Below are 22,649 nucleotides of genomic sequence, written 5' to 3'. Positions count from 1 at the left end.
GACCACTTTGGAAACACTGACAAATTGGACTGAAATCCTAGAATAACGTAAAACCCAGTATCCACAGAAAGCAGCAGTAAAATCAACCCAAACCTTTCCTCCAGTAGTGCACAGAACCCAGCCCTCATGGCAGGTTTGAAGTCAGTATGTATGCTAGAAAAATGGATAAACAAACAAAAAGAATCCAATAGTAAAGAACTAGTATGGTGTCAATGAAGCCAAAGACAAACCTAGAGGGTAATGACTCTAAAACATCATATTGCAAGAAATCTTAAAAGAAAATTGTACTATTCTTTTAGAACTGAGGACAAACTGGAAATAAATCTACCAATCACCCCATGAGAAAATCTCCAAATAAAACTACCAGGGATATTTTGGCCAACACCCAGAGTTTCCAGGTCAAAGAAAAAAATACTGAAGAAAAATCAGCCAGAAAGAAAGAATTCAAGTACTAAGGAGCCATCATCAGAGTCAGACATAATAGAGCTGCAGCCCCCTAAAAGGAGTGTAGAATTTGAAATATGATATTCCAGAAGGCAAAAGATCTGGGCTTACAGCCAAAAAAATTCATCCAGTAAAACTAACTGTAATTCTGTAGGGGGGGGGACGGGCTTTTCATGAAGTAGAAGACTTGCAAGCATTCCTGATGAAAAGACCAGAGCCACAGAAAGTTTGAAGTTCAAATATTTGAATTAAGAGCAACACAAAAAGATAAACATTAATGATGATAAAGTACTAAGTCACCCTAACCCTAACCCTAAACTGCTTACATTCCAATGTGTGATACCTGTATCCACTTTGAACCCTATCATCATTATGGGGGTCATAAAAGCAGTCTAATCAGACAAGGTCTGGGAGTAGTTCTGTTAAGCCTTGATGATCTTAAGAGAAGAGTGGAAAGAGAGAAATAAAATACTTTTGGAGGAAGGATAGGTTAGAGATGATTACCTCATAATCACCGTGAATAAGTATACATTTGTACAAACAGAAGAGAAAGGAGGGAGGAGACTGGCTGACTCTTGAGCCTCAGTTATTTGAACTGGTCAAAGAAAGGTGGAATACACACACAACTGAAGACAGAAATACATTTCATTCAATACAAAAAGAGGAGGAAAGGGGGATTTAAAGGGAGGCTAGATTAAGGGAGGGATTAATCCTAAGCAACACAAACTCTAAGAATATAAAAGAGTATTGGCAAAGAACTGAACAAATTATGGCCATAAATGTCATGAAATTCTGTTGCGCTCTAAGAAATGTGATGAGGGTGTTTCCAAGAAACCTGGAAGGCTGGTGTGAAATGATGCAGAGTGATGTGAACAAAACCAAGGAAGCAACTTATAGAGGGACAGTAGTAATCTAAAGGCAAGCAACTTTGAAGAATTTAAAACTTTTATCAGTGTAATGACCAAACATGATTCCAGAGGATGAATGCTGAAACATATTACCCAGCTCCTGCACTTAGCGTGCAGAATGAGATATACACACAGATACACACACATGCACGTTTTGCCATAGCCAGTGCAGAAATTTGTTTTGTTTTACTATACGTGTTTGTAATGGATGTTTTCTTTCATTCCTAATGGGGGCAAGGAGATAGGGAATAAAAGGGAGATTTTTTTCTGACTTAATAAAATGCAACTTTGGGGAGGAGCCAAGATGGCGGCGTAGAAAGATACACCCATAAAATACCTGTAAAGAAGAACTCCCAACAAATTCTGGAGTAGCAGAAGCCACAGAACAATGGAGTGGAGGAGATTTCTGTTCCAGAGAGACCTGAAAAACTGACACGAAAGGTCCGTCACAAACCGGACCTGGAGCAGAGCCCAGCCGTGCCTTGGCCACGTGGCACCGAGGGGAGCAGATCCGAGCAGGCATCAGGGACAGAATCTCCAGCAGCCACGCAGGTCCCTCCACCCACAGGCGCCAGAGGTCAGTGAGAGGGTCTTTTCAGCTTGCCGAGAGGGGAGTGGGGTGTCTCCATAACTCAGGCCCCCTCGGGAGGCAGCAGCAGACAGGGGCTCCCAAAGCAGGCAGGAGCTCAGATCCATTGTTGAAGGTCTCTGCATAAACCCCCTGAGGGAACTAAGCCCCCTGTAATGGCCCTGCCCCCCACCTGAGCACCTGAACTTAATCTCACACTGAATAGCAGCCCTGCCCCCACCCAAAGCCCTGAGGCAGGGAAGCAGCATTTGAATCTCAGCCACCAAGCACTAGCTGGGCAGATCTGGAGGCAAGGTGGGTGTGGAGAGAACACTCAGAAGTCAAGTCACTGGCTGGGAAAATGCCCAGAAAAGGGAAAAAAAATAAGACCATAGAAGGTTACTTTCTTGGTGAACAGATATCTCCTCCCTTGCTTTCTGATGAGGAAGAACAAGGCTTACCATCAGGGAAAGATGTAGAAATCAAGGCTTCTGTATCCCAAACATCCAAAAGAAATATTCCATGGGCTCAGGCCATGGAAGAGCTCAAAAAGGATTTTGAAAATCAAGTTAGAGAGGTGAAGGAAAAACTGGGAAGAGAAATGAGAGAGATGCAAGAAAAGCAGGTCCACACCTTGCTAAAGGAGACCCAAAAAAATGCTGAAGAAAATAACACCTTGAAAAATAGGCTAACTCAATTGGCAAAAGAGGTTCAAAAAGCCAATGAGGAGAAGAATGCTTTAAAAAGCAGAATTAACCAAATGGAAAAGGAGGTTCAAAAGCTCACTGAAGAAAATAGTTCTTTCAAAATTAGAATGGAACAGATGGAGGCTAATGACTTTATGAGAAACCAAGAAATCACAAAACAAAACCAAAAGAATGAAAATATGGAAGATAAGTGAAATATCTCATTGGAAAAACAACTGACCTGGAAAATAAATCCAGGAGAGACAGTTTAAAAATTATGGGCCTACCTGAAAGCCATGATCAAAAAAAGAGCCTAGACATCATCTTTCATGAAATTATCAAGGAAAACTGCCCTGAGATTCTAGAACCAGAGGGCAAAATAAGTATTCAAGGAATCCACAGATCACTGCCTGAAAGAGATCCAAAAAGAGAAACTCCTAGGAACATTGTGGCCAAATTCCAGAGTTCCCAGGTCAAGGAGAAAATATTGCAAGCAGCTAGAAAGAAACAATTCAAGTATTGTGGAAATACAATCAGGATAACACAAGATCTAGCAGCTTCTACATTAAGGGATTGAAGGGCATGGAATAGGATATTCCAGAAGTCAAAGGAACTAGGACTAAAACCAAGAATCACCTACCCAGCAAAACTGAGTATAATACTTCAGGGGAAAAATTGGTCTTTCAATGCAATAGAGGACTTTGAAGCATTCTTGATGAAAAGACCAGAGCTGGAAAGAAAATTGGACTTTCAAACACAAGAATGAAGAGAAGCATGAAAAGGTAAACAGCAAAGAGAAGTCATAAGGGACTTACCAGAGTTGAACTACTTACATTCCTACATGGAAAGACAGTATTTGTAACTCTTGAAACTTTTCAGTATCTGGGTAGTTGGTGGGATTACACACACACACACACACACACACACACACACACACACACACACATACACATGCACACACAGAGACAAAGAGCACAGAGTGAATTGAATAGGATGGGATCATATCTTAAGAAAATGAAATTAAGGGGTGAGAGAGAAATATATTGGGAGAAGAAAGGGAGAAATGGAATGGGGCAAATTATCTCTCATGAAAGAGGCAAGCAAAAGACTTTTTAGTGAAGGGAAAAAGAGGGGAGCTGAGAGAAAAACATGAAGTTTACTCTCATCACATTCCACTAAAGGAAGGAATAAAATGCACACTCATTTTGGTATGAAAACCTGTCTTACAATACAGGAAAGTGGGGGAGAAGGGGATAAGCAGGTTGGGGAGGATGATGGAAGGGAGGGCAATGGGAGGAGGGAGCAATTTGAAGTCAACACTCTTGGGGAGGGACAGGATCAAAAAAAGAGAATAGAAGCAATGGGGGCAGGATAGGATGGAGGGAAATATAGTTAGTCTTACAGAACATGACTATTATGAAAGCCGTTTGCAAAACTACACAGATATGGCCTACATTGAATTGCTTGCCTTCCCAAAGGGAATGGGTGGGAAGGGAGGGATGAAGAGAAGTTGGAACTCAAAGTTTTGGGAACAACTATAGAGTACTGTTCTTGCTGCTGGGAAATAAGAAATACAGGTAATGGGGTATAGAAAGTTATCTGGCCCTACAGGACAAAAGAGAAGATGGGGAGAAGGGAAGGGAGGGATGATAGAAGAGAGGGCAGATTGGTGATAGGGGCAATTAGAATGCTCGGTATTTTGGGGTGGGGACAGGGGATAAATGGGGAGAAAATTTGGAACCCAAAATTTTGTGAAAATGAATGTTAAAAGTTAAATAAATAAATCTTAAAAATAAATAAATAAATAAAATGCAACTTTAACACAATCATAAATTTCTGTGGTTTCAGGGAGAATTTCATTCAACAGTCTCATTGCGCATTCTCATCAAGTGAAACAGATGTGTGTTTTTCTTCTACTTCATTTTTCTTATATAAATTGTTAGATTGGTCTTTTTTATGCTGTTGTTGATTACATTAAGTAGGTTTTGCAGTGTTTTGGATATTTGTTCCTTACAATATTATCTGTGACTAGGAACATTGGAACAGTCACACTATCAATAGGGAATTCTTTTGTTTAGATTTTATACAAGAGATATTTCTTGATTCTGGCAAAAATAAAAAAAAATGTTTGGTGGACATAACTTCAAATCATCAAAATCATAATCCTGTAAGAGTTAAAATTATAAATTACATAAAGCAATAGAAAGATGGATGGTAGACATTAACTGCCTTGAGCCAAGTTCCATTGACTTCGATAGTGCACAAAGTAATGAGAAATTTTTGAGGATGTAGTTATATATCAAGAATGAGAATAAGTGGATAACCCTAATAAGAGGAAGACCTTCTGCATGAGTAGAGCTTCCTTGGAGAAATGTATAAACAACTGCTGCTCTACATTAGATTGTAGATTAGAACTGGAAGAGGTTTAGAAGACATCAAGTTCAGATCTTTAATTCAAACCCTTTAAGGTGAGAAAGATCTTGCCCAAGCTTACATAGTAAGTTGAAGAACTACGATTTGAACCTAGGTCATCTGTTTATAAATTATCTCTTTCTATTACACGTTAAGTATTCACCAGAGTACTTTATAGAAGCCTTTGTTGTCATAAATTGTCATAGATTTAGAGCTGAATAAGTACTTAAAGGTCATCTAGTTCATGTGTGTGTGTGTGTGTGTGTGTGTGTGTGTGTGTGTGTGTGTGTGTGCTTATCCTTTGTTACTGAAGGAGACCATGCCATCAGAGAAATGATGACATGACTTGCACTTGACATTGTTTTGAGTGAGGGAGAGCTGTGCAGGTCACCAGCCTCACTTCTCCTCCAGAGCCATCTGAATCTAGTGACCAGATATTCATCAGGATGACTGGAGATGACCCAGGATGAGGCAATTGGGGTTAAGTGACTTGCCCAAGATCACACAGCTAGTGACTGTCAAGTGTCTGAGGTGAGATTTGAACTGAGGTCCTCCTGACTCCTGCACTGGTTTTCTATCCACTGCACCACCTAGCTGCCTTCATCTAGTTCAACATCCTCATTTAAAGATGAGGAAATTGAAGCCCAGAGATTATGGGCACAAACCTTTGAGCTTCCAAGCCAGTGTATTTTGCATTACACCAAGAATAGAAATTTCAGTAATTTTAATTAGAAAGCGTTAGTTATTCAGAAGGTTATCTAAATAGTATGTGCTTGGGGATAGGGAAGTATCTTGCAGAAAATGATGCTTGGTCCTTTAGTAAGCACCTGTGGTATATATTTTCATTGGGTCTAAAACAGTGCTTGAACTTTGATCATTGGCTTTACCCTTTAAGAAATAAGCACTTAAATTTTTAAATGAATTTTAAAATTAATCAATAGTAATTGTCAACAAAAATGAAAAAATGAAATTATAAAACAAGGAGTGAATTCTTACCCCCAAATTTCAAAGCTTTAGCAGAAGAACCAATTCCTAATAAACAACAAAAACAGCTCTGTTCTGTTTCTTCTGTCAGTCTTGTTCAGTTTTGCCTACTCCGGGCCTCTTAATTCTTCTTTCCTTTCTCCTTTAGAAGTAGCTTCAAAGATGAAGACTTTTGTGAGTTTTCAAGATATTTTTGCATATAAAAAATTATTAACAGGAAATTATAGATTGAAAAAGGTAAAGAATTATTTATCTGCATTATTTTTCAGGATAGTCAAATCTAGATTGTTCTACTTATATGCTGAGTCCTATAGAAGAATTAAAGAAATTTCTGTCCTCTTTTCTCTTTCTTTCATTCCCCTTGGAATAATTGTTAAAATCATGAAGAAAAGCTTAATTGTTTTTTAAAAACAACTTCTAAGTGAATTTCTCTCAACTTTTAAAGAGTATGGTCTATTAAGACTTCTAAAAGAGTGGTCCTTTTATTTCTTTTCATTTTAAGGTTGGTGAAGATCTACGGCAAGATATGTTGGCTTTACAAATGATAAAGATTATGGATAAGATCTGGCTAAAGGAGGGACTGGATCTGAGAATGGTCATTTTCAAGTGTCTTTCAACAGGCAAAGATAGAGGTGAAATTATTGGTTTGCATCTGGTATCCAATTTTCCCATTTCTGTATGTCCACATCAAGATCTCATTAGTTTATCTTATTTATTAGTCTTCTGTTCTTTATATTGGATTTCTTTTGCACAAAGAAATATAAAACAGTATAATCTCTTTAATAAGAACTATCTGAGTAGAAACATGTTTAGTTTACTGAAATGTAGTGAGTATATTATCTGTGCTCAATTGCTTTTATATTTACAAGTTAAATTAATTTTTGACATTTGGTATGTACAATGGACATTATTCATTTTTATCCATCTTTATACATCATGGGCAAGCCTCATTGTCTTCTTAGTGCCTAAATTTTTACTACTTAGTCTTTTTTTTCCACACAATAAAATATATTTCTATTCTAGTTCCCAGAAAATCTGATCCTGCAGTCTTAAGCATCATTCTCTCTAGCACCTTCAGACTTTTCCTTTTTTGTTGATCCTGTTCTATCCTCAGAAATGCATCTTTCCTGTGTCTTTTAAGTTTTCCTGCTTGACACAGCTACCATCTATAGCTAAATTACTTATTTTTCCTTTTAATACCACTTTTCTTGAAATGATTTATCTGTACTACTAACATCAGTTCCTGTGTACACATTTTTTTAAAGCCCAAGAAGTCTATCTTTCCATACCTCCCACTGCAGACATTGTACTCTCATAAGTCCTAGTTACCAAATCCAGTTACAGTTTCTGTTCTCATTGTACATGTTTTCTTGTTCACCCTAGATGTTGACAACCTCTCAATTTTAGAAACTATCCATTCTTGTCTTTTCTCATAGTGCAGTGTCTGAATACTTTTCCTCCTTTTGTTCTTTCTTTCTTTTGTACTATGTTCTTTTTCTTTTCATGCCTCCAGAATATGTATTTCTTCTTTGTTTTGAACATGGATGTAATACATCAACTATCTCACAGGGTTATGTAAAGATTTAGTTGAAGTTAACGTATGGATAATGCGACAATAAATATAACAGTCATTTAAAGTGCCTGATTATTTATGTACTAGGCATTTGCCAGGCTAAATCATAGTCTTCCTTCAAAGAATGTTGTATGTAAACACAAGATAGCCATAATACATCATTACACTGTTACTATTCCCTTGTGTCTGACTCTTCATGACCCTGTGGAGTAGAGGATGCCAGTGCTTGGCATGGGATTTTCTTGGCAAAGATACTGAAGTGATTTGCCATTTCCTTCTCCATTGGATTAAGGCAAACAGAAGTGACTTGCCCAGGGTCACACAGCTAGTAAGTCTCTGAGGCTGTATTTGAACTCAGGTCTTCCTGACTTCAGGCCCAGTACTTCATCCACTGATTTATGTGCCTCTAACATAGCTTGCTATAATAAACAAAGTGTGGGTGGGAGGGGAAGATTGTAGTTTGCTTAGGAAGGAAAAGGAGATAAAGTACTGAAACCTCTTTGGAGGTGGTAGAATTTGATTTTAATTTAAAGGATGGGTAGGAATTCAAAATAAAAGAGGAGGTGGGAACAGGAAACATTTCCTGCCAAGGTATAGTGAGATCCACCTATAAGTATTTATTTGGGAGGAAACAGAATTATTCTGTTTGGTTGGAGTCTAGAATTTATAGACTATAGAAATGTAAAATAAAGCTGAAAAAGTAGGGTAGTATCATGTTATGGAGAGCCTGAAATACTCGACGAGTTTGAACTTTATTTGGAAGGTAATAGGGAATCATTGATTTTTTTTTTTGAGAGACATATTCTGCCCAGATCTATTATACATAAGAAATATTATTTTGACTGCATAATGAAGGATTGATTGGAGGTAGGAGAAAACTGTTAGCTATTTACAATAGTTCTGAAAAATAGACATGTGTATGTGTACAAGAGTAGTAACACTGAAATTAGTGAGAAGGGTGTCCATGTGAGAGATGATAGAGAGGTAAAACAGTATATGGTCACTCTTCCCTTACCCTTCACCGCATGTCCAAATATAACCCCAAAGTTATGATGGTGGAATTCTGAATTGTAGTGTCAGAGACAGAAATAGTAAATTCAGAAAGGGAAGTAAGATGTAGGTGAAAAGATAATGAGTTCAATTTGGAACCTGTTTAATTTGAATTGTCATTGGGAAAAACAGTTGAAGAAATCCTAAATACTTTTGGACATCTGCATCCAGAGTGCCGAAGAGAGGTCAGCACACAACATGCAGATTTGATAGGCAACTGTATCAATATATATGTCATAGAGTTATCATGAAATTGCCATGAGGAGGAATGAGGTCAAGGAAGAGAAGAGGTAAAGGACAAGACTCAGTAGAATATAAATTTGAGGGCTGTTTTTGTCTTTGAATTCCTAGCATCTAGCTAATGTGCCTTGTGCATATTAGGCACTTAATTTGATGTTCTGCAAATTTGCTGAATTTATACATTGTTTTAATTAATTTTTGGTTGATTTTAGGATTCATTAGACCATCAAATCATCTGTGTAAAACAATGTTTTCTCTCTATGTTCATTACCACAGTTTCCTTTTCTTGTCTTTTTGCTATAGTTAGCGTTTCTAGCACTACGTTAAATAGTAGGGATGATAATGGGTACCTTTGTTGCTTTATCCTTAGTCTTCTTGGAAATGCCTTTAACTTTTTTCTACAATATATAATGTTTGTTCTTGTTTTTAGATAGGTGTTATTTAATATAGTAGATACGTAATCAATATTTGTAAAATTGAACTGGGGAATATCCACAGTTGGGGGTAGAAAGAGGTTGAGGACCCAATCAGAAGAGGGTTCTGTCTTTCAAGTTAACTCTGGATTGTCATTAAGAAGGAGTGGTAGATCAAAAAGCATTTATTAAATACCATCTGCTCCTGAGGCACTGTACTAGATTCTGGGAATCAAAGGGCAAAACTTAAGTAGCCCCACTCTAAAGGAGATTAAATTCCATCAGGAAAGACCATGAATATACATGCATGTAAATACAAAATGTTTACAATCATAAATACAGGGTTGTGTTGGAAAGGAGAAACCAGCAACTAGAGAGATCAGGAAAGGCGTCATTTAAAAGGTGGCACTTTGAGTTGGGTTTTGAAAGAAATTAGAGATTCTAAGAAGCCATTACCAAGTATTCATTAAGTGCCTGCTAAGTTTCAGGAACTGTGCTAGATTCTAGGAATACAAGTACAGAAAAACAACACATCTCTACATGCAATGAGGTTACATTCATATTAAGTCAGTTTTTCACTATATCCATCATAAATATAAAGCTAAAAAATAGAGACACACATGCGTACGTATACACAGAGCCTTTAAATATAAGCTGCTATAAGGAAGAAGGGCTCTAGCATCTGGGAGGATCATGAAAGGCTTCATCTAGAACATGGTGTCTGAGCAGCATTGTGAGAGACAAAAGACTGAGGTCGAGGTAAGGATGGAGTGCATTTCAGGTGGATGGCCAGTGCAGAGGAGTGGAGCGAGGTGTGCAGTATTGTGAGAGAGAGAGAGAGTCAGTTTGGTTGGATCATAGAGTGGAGAAGAGGGAATCATGTCCACTGAAATGGACGGGTATGATGGGATCAGGTTGCAGAGAACTTTAGAAACTAAACAGAGGAATTTATATTTCATTCTAGAGGCAATAGAAAGCTATTGGAATTGGTTAAGTATGGGTGTTACATAGTAAGATCTGTGCTTAAGGAAAATTACTTTGGAAGTCAATAAACACTAAGTGTCTATGCTATACGCCAGGCATTGTGGTAAGTACAATGTAGGATAGATGGTAGTGACAAAAGACAGAGGTAGGGAGAACAATTAGGAATCTCTCTGTATTTAACTATGTGAGTGTAGGGAAGGGGTCAAATGTGAGAGTTATTGTAAAGGTGAAAATAGCAACATTTGGCAATTGATTGAATTTGTGGGATAAGTGATAGTAAGGAGTTAAGGATAATGGCAAGATTGCAAACCTGAAGCATTGGGAGGATACTGTTGCCTTCTACAGAAAGAGAAGTTTGGAAGAGTAGAGAATTGGGGAGGGCTTTAGGAAAAGGTAATGAATTCAGTTTAAGTTATGTTAAAATTAAGGTGTTTCTGGGATGTGCCCTTTAAATGTCCAATAACCAATTGGTGTTGTGGAACCAAAGTTTGAGGGAAAGACTGGAATTGGATATGTATGTAGATCTGCAAGTTACCTGCACAGAGATGATAGTTAAACCCAGGGTCAGAAGTGAGGAGAGAGTACAGTCCAACATGAGGCATAGGATATCCTGTGCAGATGTATGGAGATGAGAGAGTGTAATTTTGTGTGAGAAATATCAAGGAAGATATTTTGGTTGAACCATAGAATGAATGAAAGAGGAGTGATACATAATAATGCTGGAAAGATAGGCTTGAAGCATGTTGTAAAAGGCTTTAAATGACAAGAGGAGTTTGTATTTGATCCTGGAGGGTAATGAGGAACCTCTGGAGTTTATTAAGCCAGGGGTAACATTGTCAGAATTGTGTTGTAGAAATTACTTTGTCAGCTCTATGAGGAATATATTTAAAAGGGGAGCATCTTGAGGCAAGCAGACCAATTTGGAAGCTGTTGTCATTGTCCTGGTGAGAGGTGATGAGAGCTGAAAGAGGATGGTGGCCAGGTAAATGGAGAGGAGGGGTTGGTTGTGGAGATGACTAAAATCAGAGCAGTTTCACAAGCACTATAGGAAGAGAACCCTGATTTTGAGAAACAAATGACTAAGTAAGTGAATGGTGAGGAAAGAAATGCAGAATGTAAAAAAAAATACCTTTTTCAAGAAGTATAATAATGAAGAGTAAGGGAGAGATGGGACTGTAGTTGGATAGATTAGAAGGGTCAAGGACCGAGGAGGACCCGAACATATTTAAAGTCAGATGGCAAGGAGTCAGTGGTAATGGAGAGATTTAAATTCGCTTCAACAAACATTTATTAAACTCTAATTATGTCGAAGTCACTGTGCAAGTGCTAGGGACATAAAGACAAAAGGAAGAGTCCTTACCCTCAAAGAACTTACCTTCTATTAGGAGATTGTTGTTGTTGACTCATTTCAGTAGTATGGCTCTATTTGGGAGTCTTGGTAAAGGTACTGGAGTGGTTTTCCATTTCCTTCTCCAGCTTATTTTATAGGTGAGGCAAACACGGTTAAGTAACTTGCCCAGGGTCACACCGCCAGTAAGTGTCTGAGGCCAGATTTGAACCCAGGAAACTGAGTCTTCCTGAACCAGGCCCAGTACTCTATCCACTGTGCAGCCTAGCTAGCTGCCCCCTACTTGGAGATAAACTATATATAACAGATACAGAAAGATCATTTGAAGAAAAAGAATACTAACAACTATTAAGACTAGGAAAGGCTTTTTGGAGGAAATGACACCTGAGCTGCACATTGAAGAAAGACTTCTAAGAAGGAAAGATGAGAAAGTAATATATTCCATGCATGTGCAAAGGCATAGCATATAGGAAGACAGAATGCCAAGGTCAGAAAACAGATAATTTGACTGGATTGTAGAATGGATTAAAGGGATATAATATGGAATAAGTCTAGAAGGGTAGGCTAGACCCATTTGTAAGTTCTAGGCTATGTTTCATTTCAGGATATATGAAGAGCCACCAGAGATTGTTGAACAAGAGAATACCTTGCCCAGATCTCCATTGTAGGAAGATTACCTTGGCATTTTGTGGAGGATGAAGTGTAAAAATGGGAAGCTGGAAGGAAAGGTTGTGGTAAAGATCCAAATGAGATCACAGGCACCCAAAGTAAGGTGGCAGTGTTGCGAGTGATCTGGATATGGAAGATTTTATGGAAATAGAATTAGCTAGATTCAACAACCAAATGAATTGTAAGGGATGAGAAGAGTAGAGGAAAGGATGACATTGAGGTTGAGAACTTGGATGACGGAAGCTTGATAGCAATAATATTAGTAATAATATCTGGATTGTAATTAACTGGAATAGAAGTATGGAATAAAAATAAGTAACATAATACTTCAACTTTTGCAATGTGCTTTACATATAGCATCTCATTTAATTCTCAGAACAACTGTAGGAGATAGATGCTATTATTATCTCCATTTTACAGATGAGGAAACTGAGTTTGAAGGAGTTAAGTGACTTAAGGTCACACAGTTTTTACGTGTTTGATGTGTGGGAGTCAACCTCAGGGTCATCTTAATACCCTATCCAGTTGTATATCCACTACACCAAGAAGTAATAGAGAAATTGAATGAGGGGCCAGGATTACAAAGATAGTGAGTTTTGTTACTCTTGGATTTGTATAACTATTGAAAGAAGGCTAAAAAGAGAGATGACTACTATGTCAAGTTCCTTAAGGAGTCAAGATGCTGGTAGAAGTGTTCATCTAAGTGAATAGGAAGTAGAGGGAGAGAAGTTTTGAGGAATGAAGTACCAGGCTTTTAGGAGGTAGGATAGTATTGTTTGGCATTGAACATCTTAATTTGGAGAACAGAAAACACACTTTAAAATGCTTACCTCTCTCCTCGCTCCCAATTCACAAGAGCCATCAGTTTCCTTCCCTCATATTGCCTAATTTTCACTGATAATAGTGATGTCATGGCCAAACACAGAACACTTTGCCAGTTGATTATAATGTTAGGAAGTGTTGTGGAGGAAGTACCCACATTATTAAATTCAGATGAATGGAAGAAAAGCATATATTATGTGCTTATTATATATCTAAGTATGGAGGATATGGAACTACTGAGACAATCCTGCCCCAAAGGAGCTTATATTATAATACATATAAGGTGAAAATGGCCAAGAAAGAATATTGTTTACTGGGAAGTTATAGGGATGGTGAGTGGGGCTATAAGAGACTCAGATGATTCCCTTTCTAAAGATTGTTAGTATGACTTTGATTACAGTGTGCAGAGCATGAAGTTGGGGGGTGACATATATACATATGGCAGCCTCAGGGCAAATAGCAACAAGGTAGGCATGTTGGACAGCTGGAAACACGATCTGGTAGTCTGAGTTCAACTAAATATAATGGACTGTGAATTTGCACTCACTAATTCACTAATCAGAATAGTTTTACCCAGAGGTCAAACATTCCAGACGTGAGTGGATTAAGTTCCTGAGTCCTGATCTCTATAGGTCTGGAGAGACCAGCTACAGGGTTTCAACAAAATGTCTGTGATGCATATATGGGAGCTTTGAGTTTTTGGAGGTATTGAAGCAATGCTGTGAAGTAGAATAAAAGGCACCTGGTTGAAAGATTAAGATGAAACCAGTGAAATAATTAGGCAGTTATCACAGGCAGTCCAACTGACAGATTTTCAGTATCTTCACTTTCACTATAAGGCTTTCAAAAGATTTAATTAATGACAAAAACACAACAAAAGTAACTGATTATATTTATATTCTACCATTATCTGGGAATGATAGCTATAAAGCCCATATGGATTGCATCTAGATTTTGTCGTTGTTTAGATGTCTCCTCCTGCTGGATCCTCTCTGTTCACTTCAACAACACTACAGTCTTCAGATTTCCCTCAACCTCTCCAATCACTTTTCTGTTGTCTTTCTTGGCTCTTCTTCCTTTTCCAAGCTTATTGTTTTTCGTGGGTTTGGATTTAGTACTCTTTTTTCCTCTTAGTCCTGTGATGTCAATTTCTGCCTCTATCTAGATGACTTCCAGATCTATAACTCCAGCCATAACCTGTCTTCTGAGCTCCAGACTCATGTCTCCAGTTATGTTCTTGGACGTTTTCTATGTGGACGTCCTCATAGGTCCTCAAACTCAAGCTTTTCCCCCAAATCGAATCTTCGTCCATTTTCTCCTCACTTATCTGTTTCTGTCTGTAGTACTGCTTTCACCCTCTTTCCCAAGTCTGTAACATTGGGAGCTGTCTTTTTTTTCCTTCTCTGAATTTCATATCCCATTAGTTACTAAAGACCTGTCTGTTTCACCTCCACATCCTGTTCATTCTGGTGACCACCAGGAGTAAAATTCATACTTTTTTCTTTCCGGGCCCTCTACAATACAATGCCTCTGCCTTTTCAGTTTTATTTACATTATTTCAATCCGTGTATTTTCCAGTTCTGCCAAACTTAAACATACTCCATACTCTCCTGCCTCCATGCCTTTGCTGCCAGCATCCCTTATTGTTGGAATAGTCTCCCTCCATTTTTCTTGCCAAATTCCTATCCATCCTTTAAATCCCAGCTCAGATGCTATGAATCCTTTCCTGATTCCCTTAGTCCCTAATACCTTTTCTTCTTTACCTTTCATAGCATTATGTTTTAGAACTATTTAATATACTTGTATAATATTGTGTATCTCAGTTATCTATTTTACGTAAAGTACTCATCTACTGAACCAGGGGTGGGGAACCCATGGTCTCAAGGCCACATGTGGCCTTTGACGTCCACAGGTGTGGCCTTTTGACTGAGTCCAAGTTTTCCAGAACAAATCCTTTTATTTAAGTGATTTGTTCGGTGAAGTTTGTATTCAGTCAAAGGGCCGCACTTGAGATCCTAGAGGGCTGTATGTGGCCTAGAGGTCACAGGTTCCCCACCCCTGTACTTAAACCGCAGTTCTATGAGATCAAGAGGAGTCTTAGCTAAACTTTGTCCTAGCAGTGTTCTGCATGAAGTTCTGCATGAAGAAGGGGCTTAGTAAATATGTGTTGGATAAGGTTACCTGTTTAGACATTTCATCACTAATAATAACTTGGTATCACTAAATGAAGGTATGGTGGAGCTTGTTCCTGCTTCAGATACACTCAGGAAAATCCAAGTAGAATATGGAGTGACAGGATCCTTTAAAGATAAACCACTTGCAGAATGGCTCAGGAAGTATAATCCCTCTGAAGAAGAATATGAAAAGGTAATGAACATTTGCCTTAATTCTGAATATTTTTACTAGAAATTAATCTTAGCCATTTTAAAAATTGTTAATCACCAAAAGTGAATAAATAGTAGTCATGGAAATGTTGTTGTTGGCCTTATTTTTATCCTTTGTGACATATACAGTACAAGTGTTGGATTTGCCCTCTTAAAGTCCCTTCCATCTCTAAATCTGTAATCCTTTGATTTTTATTATGAAGGGTGACTTTAATGGTGTGAGAATCACAGAGCTTTAAAATGATAATACTGGCAATCCTTAATTTTTATTCCTTCGTATTTTATTTACTCATTTGATGGTGCCTTTAAAAGCAGCATTTTACTTCTTTTGATCAATTTCTGTAGCTATAAGTTTTCTCTATCTCTAGCAAGATGGCAGATGCATTTTATCTTACTAGCACAGGAGCGCTCCCTAGCGATTTCAGTGGATAATTGCAGATCTTTCCAACCTTTTTAAAAAGTGACTTTCAAAAAATACTTTTGCTTTTTGATGTGGTTTCTATATTGTAATGGAAAGCAGAGACTATCTTTCCTACTTTTGATTTCTCTGTGGCTTTCAGTAAGTTTCTCATCACCATCAAATAGATTTAATATAAGCACTCTCTTGTGTACTTGAAGATTTTATATGCCATACAAAATAAGGTCATTTTGGCATCTTAAATATACAGTGTCTCCTAGATGTGGATTAAAGATTCAGTGGCAAGAAAAAAACAAACTAAAGAAAAATGATTTTATCAAAAGAATTGCATGCCTCTCTGCCCTTATTTCCCTTTTTGTAAATAATATATGACTACTTAGGACACATTGGACTGACATTTGTGTGGCTTTATGGTATTAAGAAACTTGTTCCACAGCGACTACAAATGTCATGTAAGTACTGTAATAAAGAAAGCTTATCTCATAACTTTCTTGGTTATATGTTGTGGGACATAGATTAAACTGATGTATAGTTTGACCTAAATTTTTCTGAAATCTGAATATGCCTTTTGCCAGATGTGATGGCACCTTTTAGTAGTCCTTGTTGCTGGAGAGTTTAAGGCTTCTGGATTGCTTGAGTTTGGGAATTTTCAACTATGGTAGAACTAAAGCCAATTAGGTGTCCATACTTATGTCCAGTTCCAATATGGTGAGCCCCTAGGAAGGAGAAAGCCACCAAACTACCTAAAGAAAGGCAGAAAACTGGTGCAGGTTGGAAAAATGGAGCAGCTAAAGTTTCCATGCAAGTTGATATATTGGAATTAGACTAGTGAGTGGCTACTAAATTTTTAGCCCATGTAAGATAGAAAGATTGGATTTCCAAAAAAGCAGAAAAACCCAGAATATACTTTTCACCTTCTTTATGCTGTGAAATTGGCATGAAAATTGCCACAACTCTGAAACAGTGCACTCAAAGAACAACAGTGCTACCCTGTTGTACTGAATGAGAAATTGCCATTGGACAGAAAAACATCCTGTGTCAGAGATCAGGTATTTTCAGGGCTAAAAGTAACTGTCTACTAATTAGCAGTAGGAAAGAATTGGGTTGAGGAGGGTTGAGTTACAAGGAGCTTAAAATAGTTATATGTTCCTATTAAAACGTTAACTTGTACAATTTTTCTTATTACAGGCATCTGAGAATTTCATCTATTCGTGTGCTGGATGCTGTGTAGCCACATATGTATTAGGTATCTGTGATCGGCACAATGACAATATAATGCTACGAAGTACAGGACATATGTTTCACATTGACTTCGGAAAGTTTTTGGGCCATGCACAAATGTTTGGTAGTTTTAAAAGGTTTGTTTAGCTAAATAAGAATTTTAGAATGAAAATGGATATTACTGTTTTTTAAAAGTTATCACCCAAACTTACTATTATTCTTGATATTTGGTGGTTTATTTTTGGCATGAGTTATGAGAACTTTATAGATTCTACCAAATGAGAATAAATGACTGGTTTTAAAGGATCCTGATTAATAATTTCTGATTAGGCCTAGATAAATAATCTTTCTGTTTTTCCTGATTGGTAATTATTTTTTGAACTGCACCATACTGTTCAATACCTTATAAAAATAGAATCTGGTTTGCATTGTGCAAGCATATATGAACCTATGATTGTATCTTTCCTTCTGTAGCTCTATAAATACCTATAGTATAGATTCAGAAAAGGCTCTAGAATTGTGATTACCTTTGTGAGATAAGATAATTGATTTTTTAAAGTTATATGATAGCTTACTTCAGTCAATTGTGCACTTAATTATTGCACTTAATATAGGAATTACTAATTTAGATAGCCAGAATTGAAACTGTTTAATGTTGAGCCTAACAGCAAGCTTCCTACCTTAGTGTTGTAGTTAATGGTTCAAGATCACCTTGATAAATAATCACATTTTGTAATGATTTGGACATTCTTCTAAACATGTTTTCTGCATGTTTTTCTATTTTGAAAAACAGGGATCGGGCTCCTTTTGTGTTGACTTCAGATATGGCATATGTCATTAATGGGGGTGAAAAGCCTACCATTCGTTTCCAGTTGTTTGTGGACCTCTGTTGCCAGGCCTATAACTTGATAAGAAAACAAACAAGCCTCTTCCTTAATCTCCTTTCACTGGTAACTTTTCCACTTCTTAAATATTTGAGGTTTGGGTATAAAATTTGAGAAAATCACAAACATGTCCTTACCTTAAGGCAGGAATTGGAGGGGGGGGGGGGGGGGTTGGACTTGTGGTGTCATGGGTGTAGGACACTACCAGTGTGGAAATTGCCTCCACTGATGCTAATCAGCAGCCAGTCTGTAAGCTATAGCCTTAGAGAGTTCCCTGGGACACTGAAGTTAGGTGACTTCCCCATAGTCATACAGCTGCTAGTCTATGTCATAGGCAAGAATTGAACTGAGATCTTCTGACTCCAGTGCTGGCCCATTGCCACACATATTGTGGGTTGACTAAAAATGATATGATAGAGTGAAAACAACTGAATTAGGAACAGGGAGAAGGGGATTTCCTCTCTGGTTCTTACTTTGGTCAAGTTGCTTAATCTTTCTTAACGTTTTTCCTTTGTTTGTAAGATGGGGTTGGATTAAATGATATCCGAAGTCCCGTTTTGTAACAGAACCTAAAAACAGTCCTTATGAAACTGTAATCCATTTATGCTGTTTATTTCAAATGACTTGCAGTTTGGATTTTTTAATTTAAAATTAATTTAACATTTAGCTCAAATTTTCTTCATTTTTCTTCTATAGATGATTCCTTCAGGGTTACCAGAACTTACAAGCATTCAGGACTTGAAATATGTCAGAGATGCTCTTCAACCCCAAACTACAGATGCAGAAGCTACAATTTTCTTTACAAGGTATAAAATACTTGTAAAAAACACATTTTTTTTTTAAATAGTATGAGGGGGAGGAGCCAAGATGGCAGAGTAGAAAGATACACATATGCTAGCTCCAAACCCACAGCCCATAAATTACCTGTAAAGAAGAACTCCCAACAAATTCTGGAACAGTAGAAGCCACAGAACAACCGAGTGGAGGAGATTTCTGTTCCAGAGAGCCCTGAAAAACTGACCCAAAGGGTCTGTCGCCCACCAGACCAGGAGCAGAGCCCAGCCCTGCCTTGGCTATGCCGCAGTGAGAGGAGTGGATCCGAGCAGGCTTCAGGGACAGAATCTCCAGCGGCTGCGCAGGTCCCTCCACAAGGGTCAGTGAGAGAGTCTTTTTGGGTGGCCGAGAGGGGAGTGGGGTGTCTCCATAACTCAGGCCCCCTCGGGAGGCAGCAGCAGACAGGGGCTCCCAAAGCAGGCAGGAGCTCAGATCCATTGTTGAAGGTCTCTGCATAAACCCCCTGAGGGAACTGAGCCCCCTGTAATGGCCCTGCCCCCACTGGAGCAGCTGAACTTAATCTCACACTGAATAGCAGCCCTGCCCCCACCCAAAGCCCTGAGGCAGGGAAGCAGCATTTGAATCTCAGACCCCAAGCGCTGGCTGGGCGGATCTGGAGGTGAGCTGGGTGTGAAGAGGAATCTCAGAAGTCAAGTCACTGGCTGGGAAAATGCCCAGAAAAGGGAAAAAAAATAAGACCATAGAAGGTTACTTTCTTGGTGAACAGATATCTCCTCCCTTCCTTTCTGATGAGGAAGAACAATGCTTACCATCAGGGAAAGATGTAGAAATCAAGGCTTCTGTATCCCAAACATCCAAAAGAAATATTCCATGGGCCCAGGCCATGGAAGAGCTCAAAAAGGATTTTGAAAATCAAGTTAGAGAGGTGGAGGAAAAACTGGGAAGAGAAATGAGAGAGATGCAAGAAAAGCATGAAAAGCAGGTCCACACCTTGCTAAAGGAGACCCAAAAAAATGCTGAAGAAAATAACACCTTGAAAAATAGGCTAACTCAATTGGCAAAAGAGGTTCAAAAAGCCAATGAGGAGAAGAATGCTTTAAAAAGCAGAATTAACCAAATGGAAAAGGAGGTTCAAAAGCTCACTGAAGAAAATAGTTCTTTCAAAATTAGAATGGAACAGATGGAGGCTAATGACTTTATGAGAAACCAAGAAATCACAAAACAAAACCAAAAGAATGAAAATATGGAAGATAATGTGAAATATCTCATTGGAAAAACAACTGACCTGGAAAATAGATCCAGGAGAGACAATTTAAAAATTATGGGCCTACCTGAAAGCCATGATCAAAAAAAGAGCCTAGACATCATCTTTCATGAAATTATCAAGGAAAACTGCCCTGAGATTCTAGAACCAGAGGGCAAAATAAGTATTCAAGGGATCCACCGATCACCACCTGAAAGAGATCCAATAAGAGAAACTCCTAGGAACATTGTGGCCAAATTCCAGAGTTCCCAGGTCAAGGAGAAAATATTGCAAGCAGCTAGAAAGAAACAATTCAAGTATTGTGGAAATACAATCAGGATAACACATGATCTAGCAGCTTCTACATTAAGGGATCAAAGGGCATGGAATAGGATATTCCAGAAGTCAAAGGAACTAGGACTAAAACCAAGAATCACCTACCCAGCAAAACTGAGTATAATACTTCAGGGGAAAAATTGGTCTTTCAATGCAATAGAGGACTTTGAAGCATTCTTGATGAAAAGACCAGAGCTGGAAAGAAAATTGGACTTTCAAACACAAGAATGAAGAGAAGCATGAAAAGGTAAACAGCAAAGAGAAGTCATAAGGGACTTACTAAAGTTGAACTATTTACATTCCTACATGGAAAGACAGTATTTGTAACTCTTGAAACTTTTCAGTATCTGGGTAGTTGGTGGGATTACACACACACACACACACACACACACATACATGCACACACAGAGACAAAGAGCACAGAGTGAATTGAATAGGATGGGATCATATCTTAAGAAAATGAAATTAAGGGGTGAGAGAGAAATATATTGGGAGGAGAAATGGAATGGGGTAAATTATCTCTCATAAAAGAGGCAAGCATAAGACTTTTTAGTGAAGGGAAAAAGAGGGGAGCTGAGAGAAAAACATGAAGTTTACTCTCATCACATTTGACTAAAGGAAGGAATAAAATGCACACTCATTTTGGTATGAAAACCTATCTTACAGTACAGGAAAGTGGGGGAGAAGGGGTTAAGCGGGGTGGGGGGGATGATGGAAGGGAGGGCAATGGGAGGAGGGAGCAATTTGAAGTCAATTCTTGGGGAGGGACAGGATCCAAAGAGAGAATAGAAGCAATGGGGGGCAGGATAAGGATGGAGGGAAATGTAGTTAGTCTTACACAACACGACTATTATGGAAGTCATTTGCAAAACTACACAGATATGGCCTATATTGAATTGCTTGTCTTCCAAAGGGAATGGGTGGGGAGGGAGGGATGAAGAGAAGTTGGAACTCAAAGTTTTAGGAACAACTGTTGACTATTGTTCTTGCATACCACTAGGAAATAAGAAATACAGGCAATGGGGTATAGAAAGTTACCTGGCCCTACAGGACAAAAGAGAAGATGGGGACAAGGGAAGGGGGGGATGATAGAAGAGAGGGCAGATTGGTGATAGGGGCAATTAGAATGCTCTGTGTTCTGGGGTGGGGGGAGGGGACAAATGGGGAGAAAATTTGGAACCCAAAATTTTGTGAAAATGAATGTTAAAAGTTAAATAAATTAATTTTTAAAAAAATAGTATGAGCTACTTAAGCATAGGGAAAGAGCCAAAAACCAGTGCTTTGATTCATTTTATACTGGTGTACCTTAGTTTGAACAAACCAAATAAAACGAAAGCCTTATTTACAGATAATAGGAACAATGGAAGATGTTTATTTGCAAAAGAAAGAGCATCCAGGCTCTGTCACTTAATACCTATTTCACTTTGAACAAGTCATTCAACTTTTGGGAACCTCAATTCACTTGTAAGTAAAACTAAGGGATTATTCTAAATGATCTCTGAGGTCCATTTCAGTACTAAACCTGTGACTTTTATCTTTTAAATGTCAGGAACCAAAGGACAAAAAAAATTTGATTCCATTTATAAAAAATTGACAGATAACTTTTCAGAGACATATCTCTTCACTGAAGGCAATACATTCTAACACATATATTTAAGGTATCTGTAAATTGTATTGGTGTTGGGTTCTTCCTCCATTGATGCAGGTTATTACACTTTCTCCACTTCAGTAGAAAGTCTTTATTATTTATTACAACCAAAAAATAGATTATCCTTTGGATTGCTCCACACTTAGCTGGGTTCATCTTTGGCCTATTGCTGTATTAACATATTTATCATGTTGGATAATATCTACATGATATTCTTTCTAAAATGTGCAGGTGACACAAAACTGGGAGAAACAGTTTATCCATTGACTGAGAGAATCAGGATCCAAAAAAGATCTTAACTAGGTAGAATATTTAGCTGAATCTAATCAGTCAAAATTTAATTGAGATATTAAGTAATTCACTTCAGTTAAAAAAAAGAAAGAAAACAAATACAAGTACCAGATGGGAAGCTATGACTAGATAACAGTCTCTCTGAAATAGATCTTTTGGTTTTGGTGGACTATAAACTCAGTATGAATCAACTGTGCACCCTCAAAAGCTAATGTGATCTTAGGCTGCATTAAGAGAGTTATGTTATGGTGTCTAGAATGAGAAGGGTCAGTGTACCCAGCCATAGCCTCAGTTCTTGGGAACTCATTTTAGGAATGTCATTGATAAA

General features: G+C 38.0%; 1 protein-coding gene across 10 annotated transcripts in view; it reads left to right on the top strand.

Moving 5' to 3' along the window:
• PIK3C2A (phosphatidylinositol-4-phosphate 3-kinase catalytic subunit type 2 alpha) overlaps positions 1–22,649 on the top strand; it is a 233,236-nt gene that overhangs the window by 188,770 nt on the left and 21,817 nt on the right. For all 10 annotated transcript variants that reach the window (XM_072619606.1, XM_072619605.1, XM_072619603.1 and 7 more), the window contains 5 exons: positions 6,505–6,634; positions 15,332–15,468; positions 17,092–17,261; positions 17,918–18,074; positions 18,705–18,814. In XM_072619606.1, the coding sequence (XP_072475707.1) occupies positions 6,505–6,634; positions 15,332–15,468; positions 17,092–17,261; positions 17,918–18,074; positions 18,705–18,814 (704 nt within the window). The remainder of the gene's footprint in view (positions 1–6,504; positions 6,635–15,331; positions 15,469–17,091; positions 17,262–17,917; positions 18,075–18,704; positions 18,815–22,649) is intronic.

The sequence above is a fragment of the Notamacropus eugenii genome, chromosome 6 (assembly GCF_028372415.1).
Source record: "Notamacropus eugenii isolate mMacEug1 chromosome 6, mMacEug1.pri_v2, whole genome shotgun sequence".
NCBI lineage: Eukaryota > Metazoa > Chordata > Mammalia > Diprotodontia > Macropodidae > Notamacropus > Notamacropus eugenii.
The sequence above is the reverse complement of the archived record's forward strand: the minus strand, read 5'-3'. Positions and strand labels throughout refer to the sequence as shown.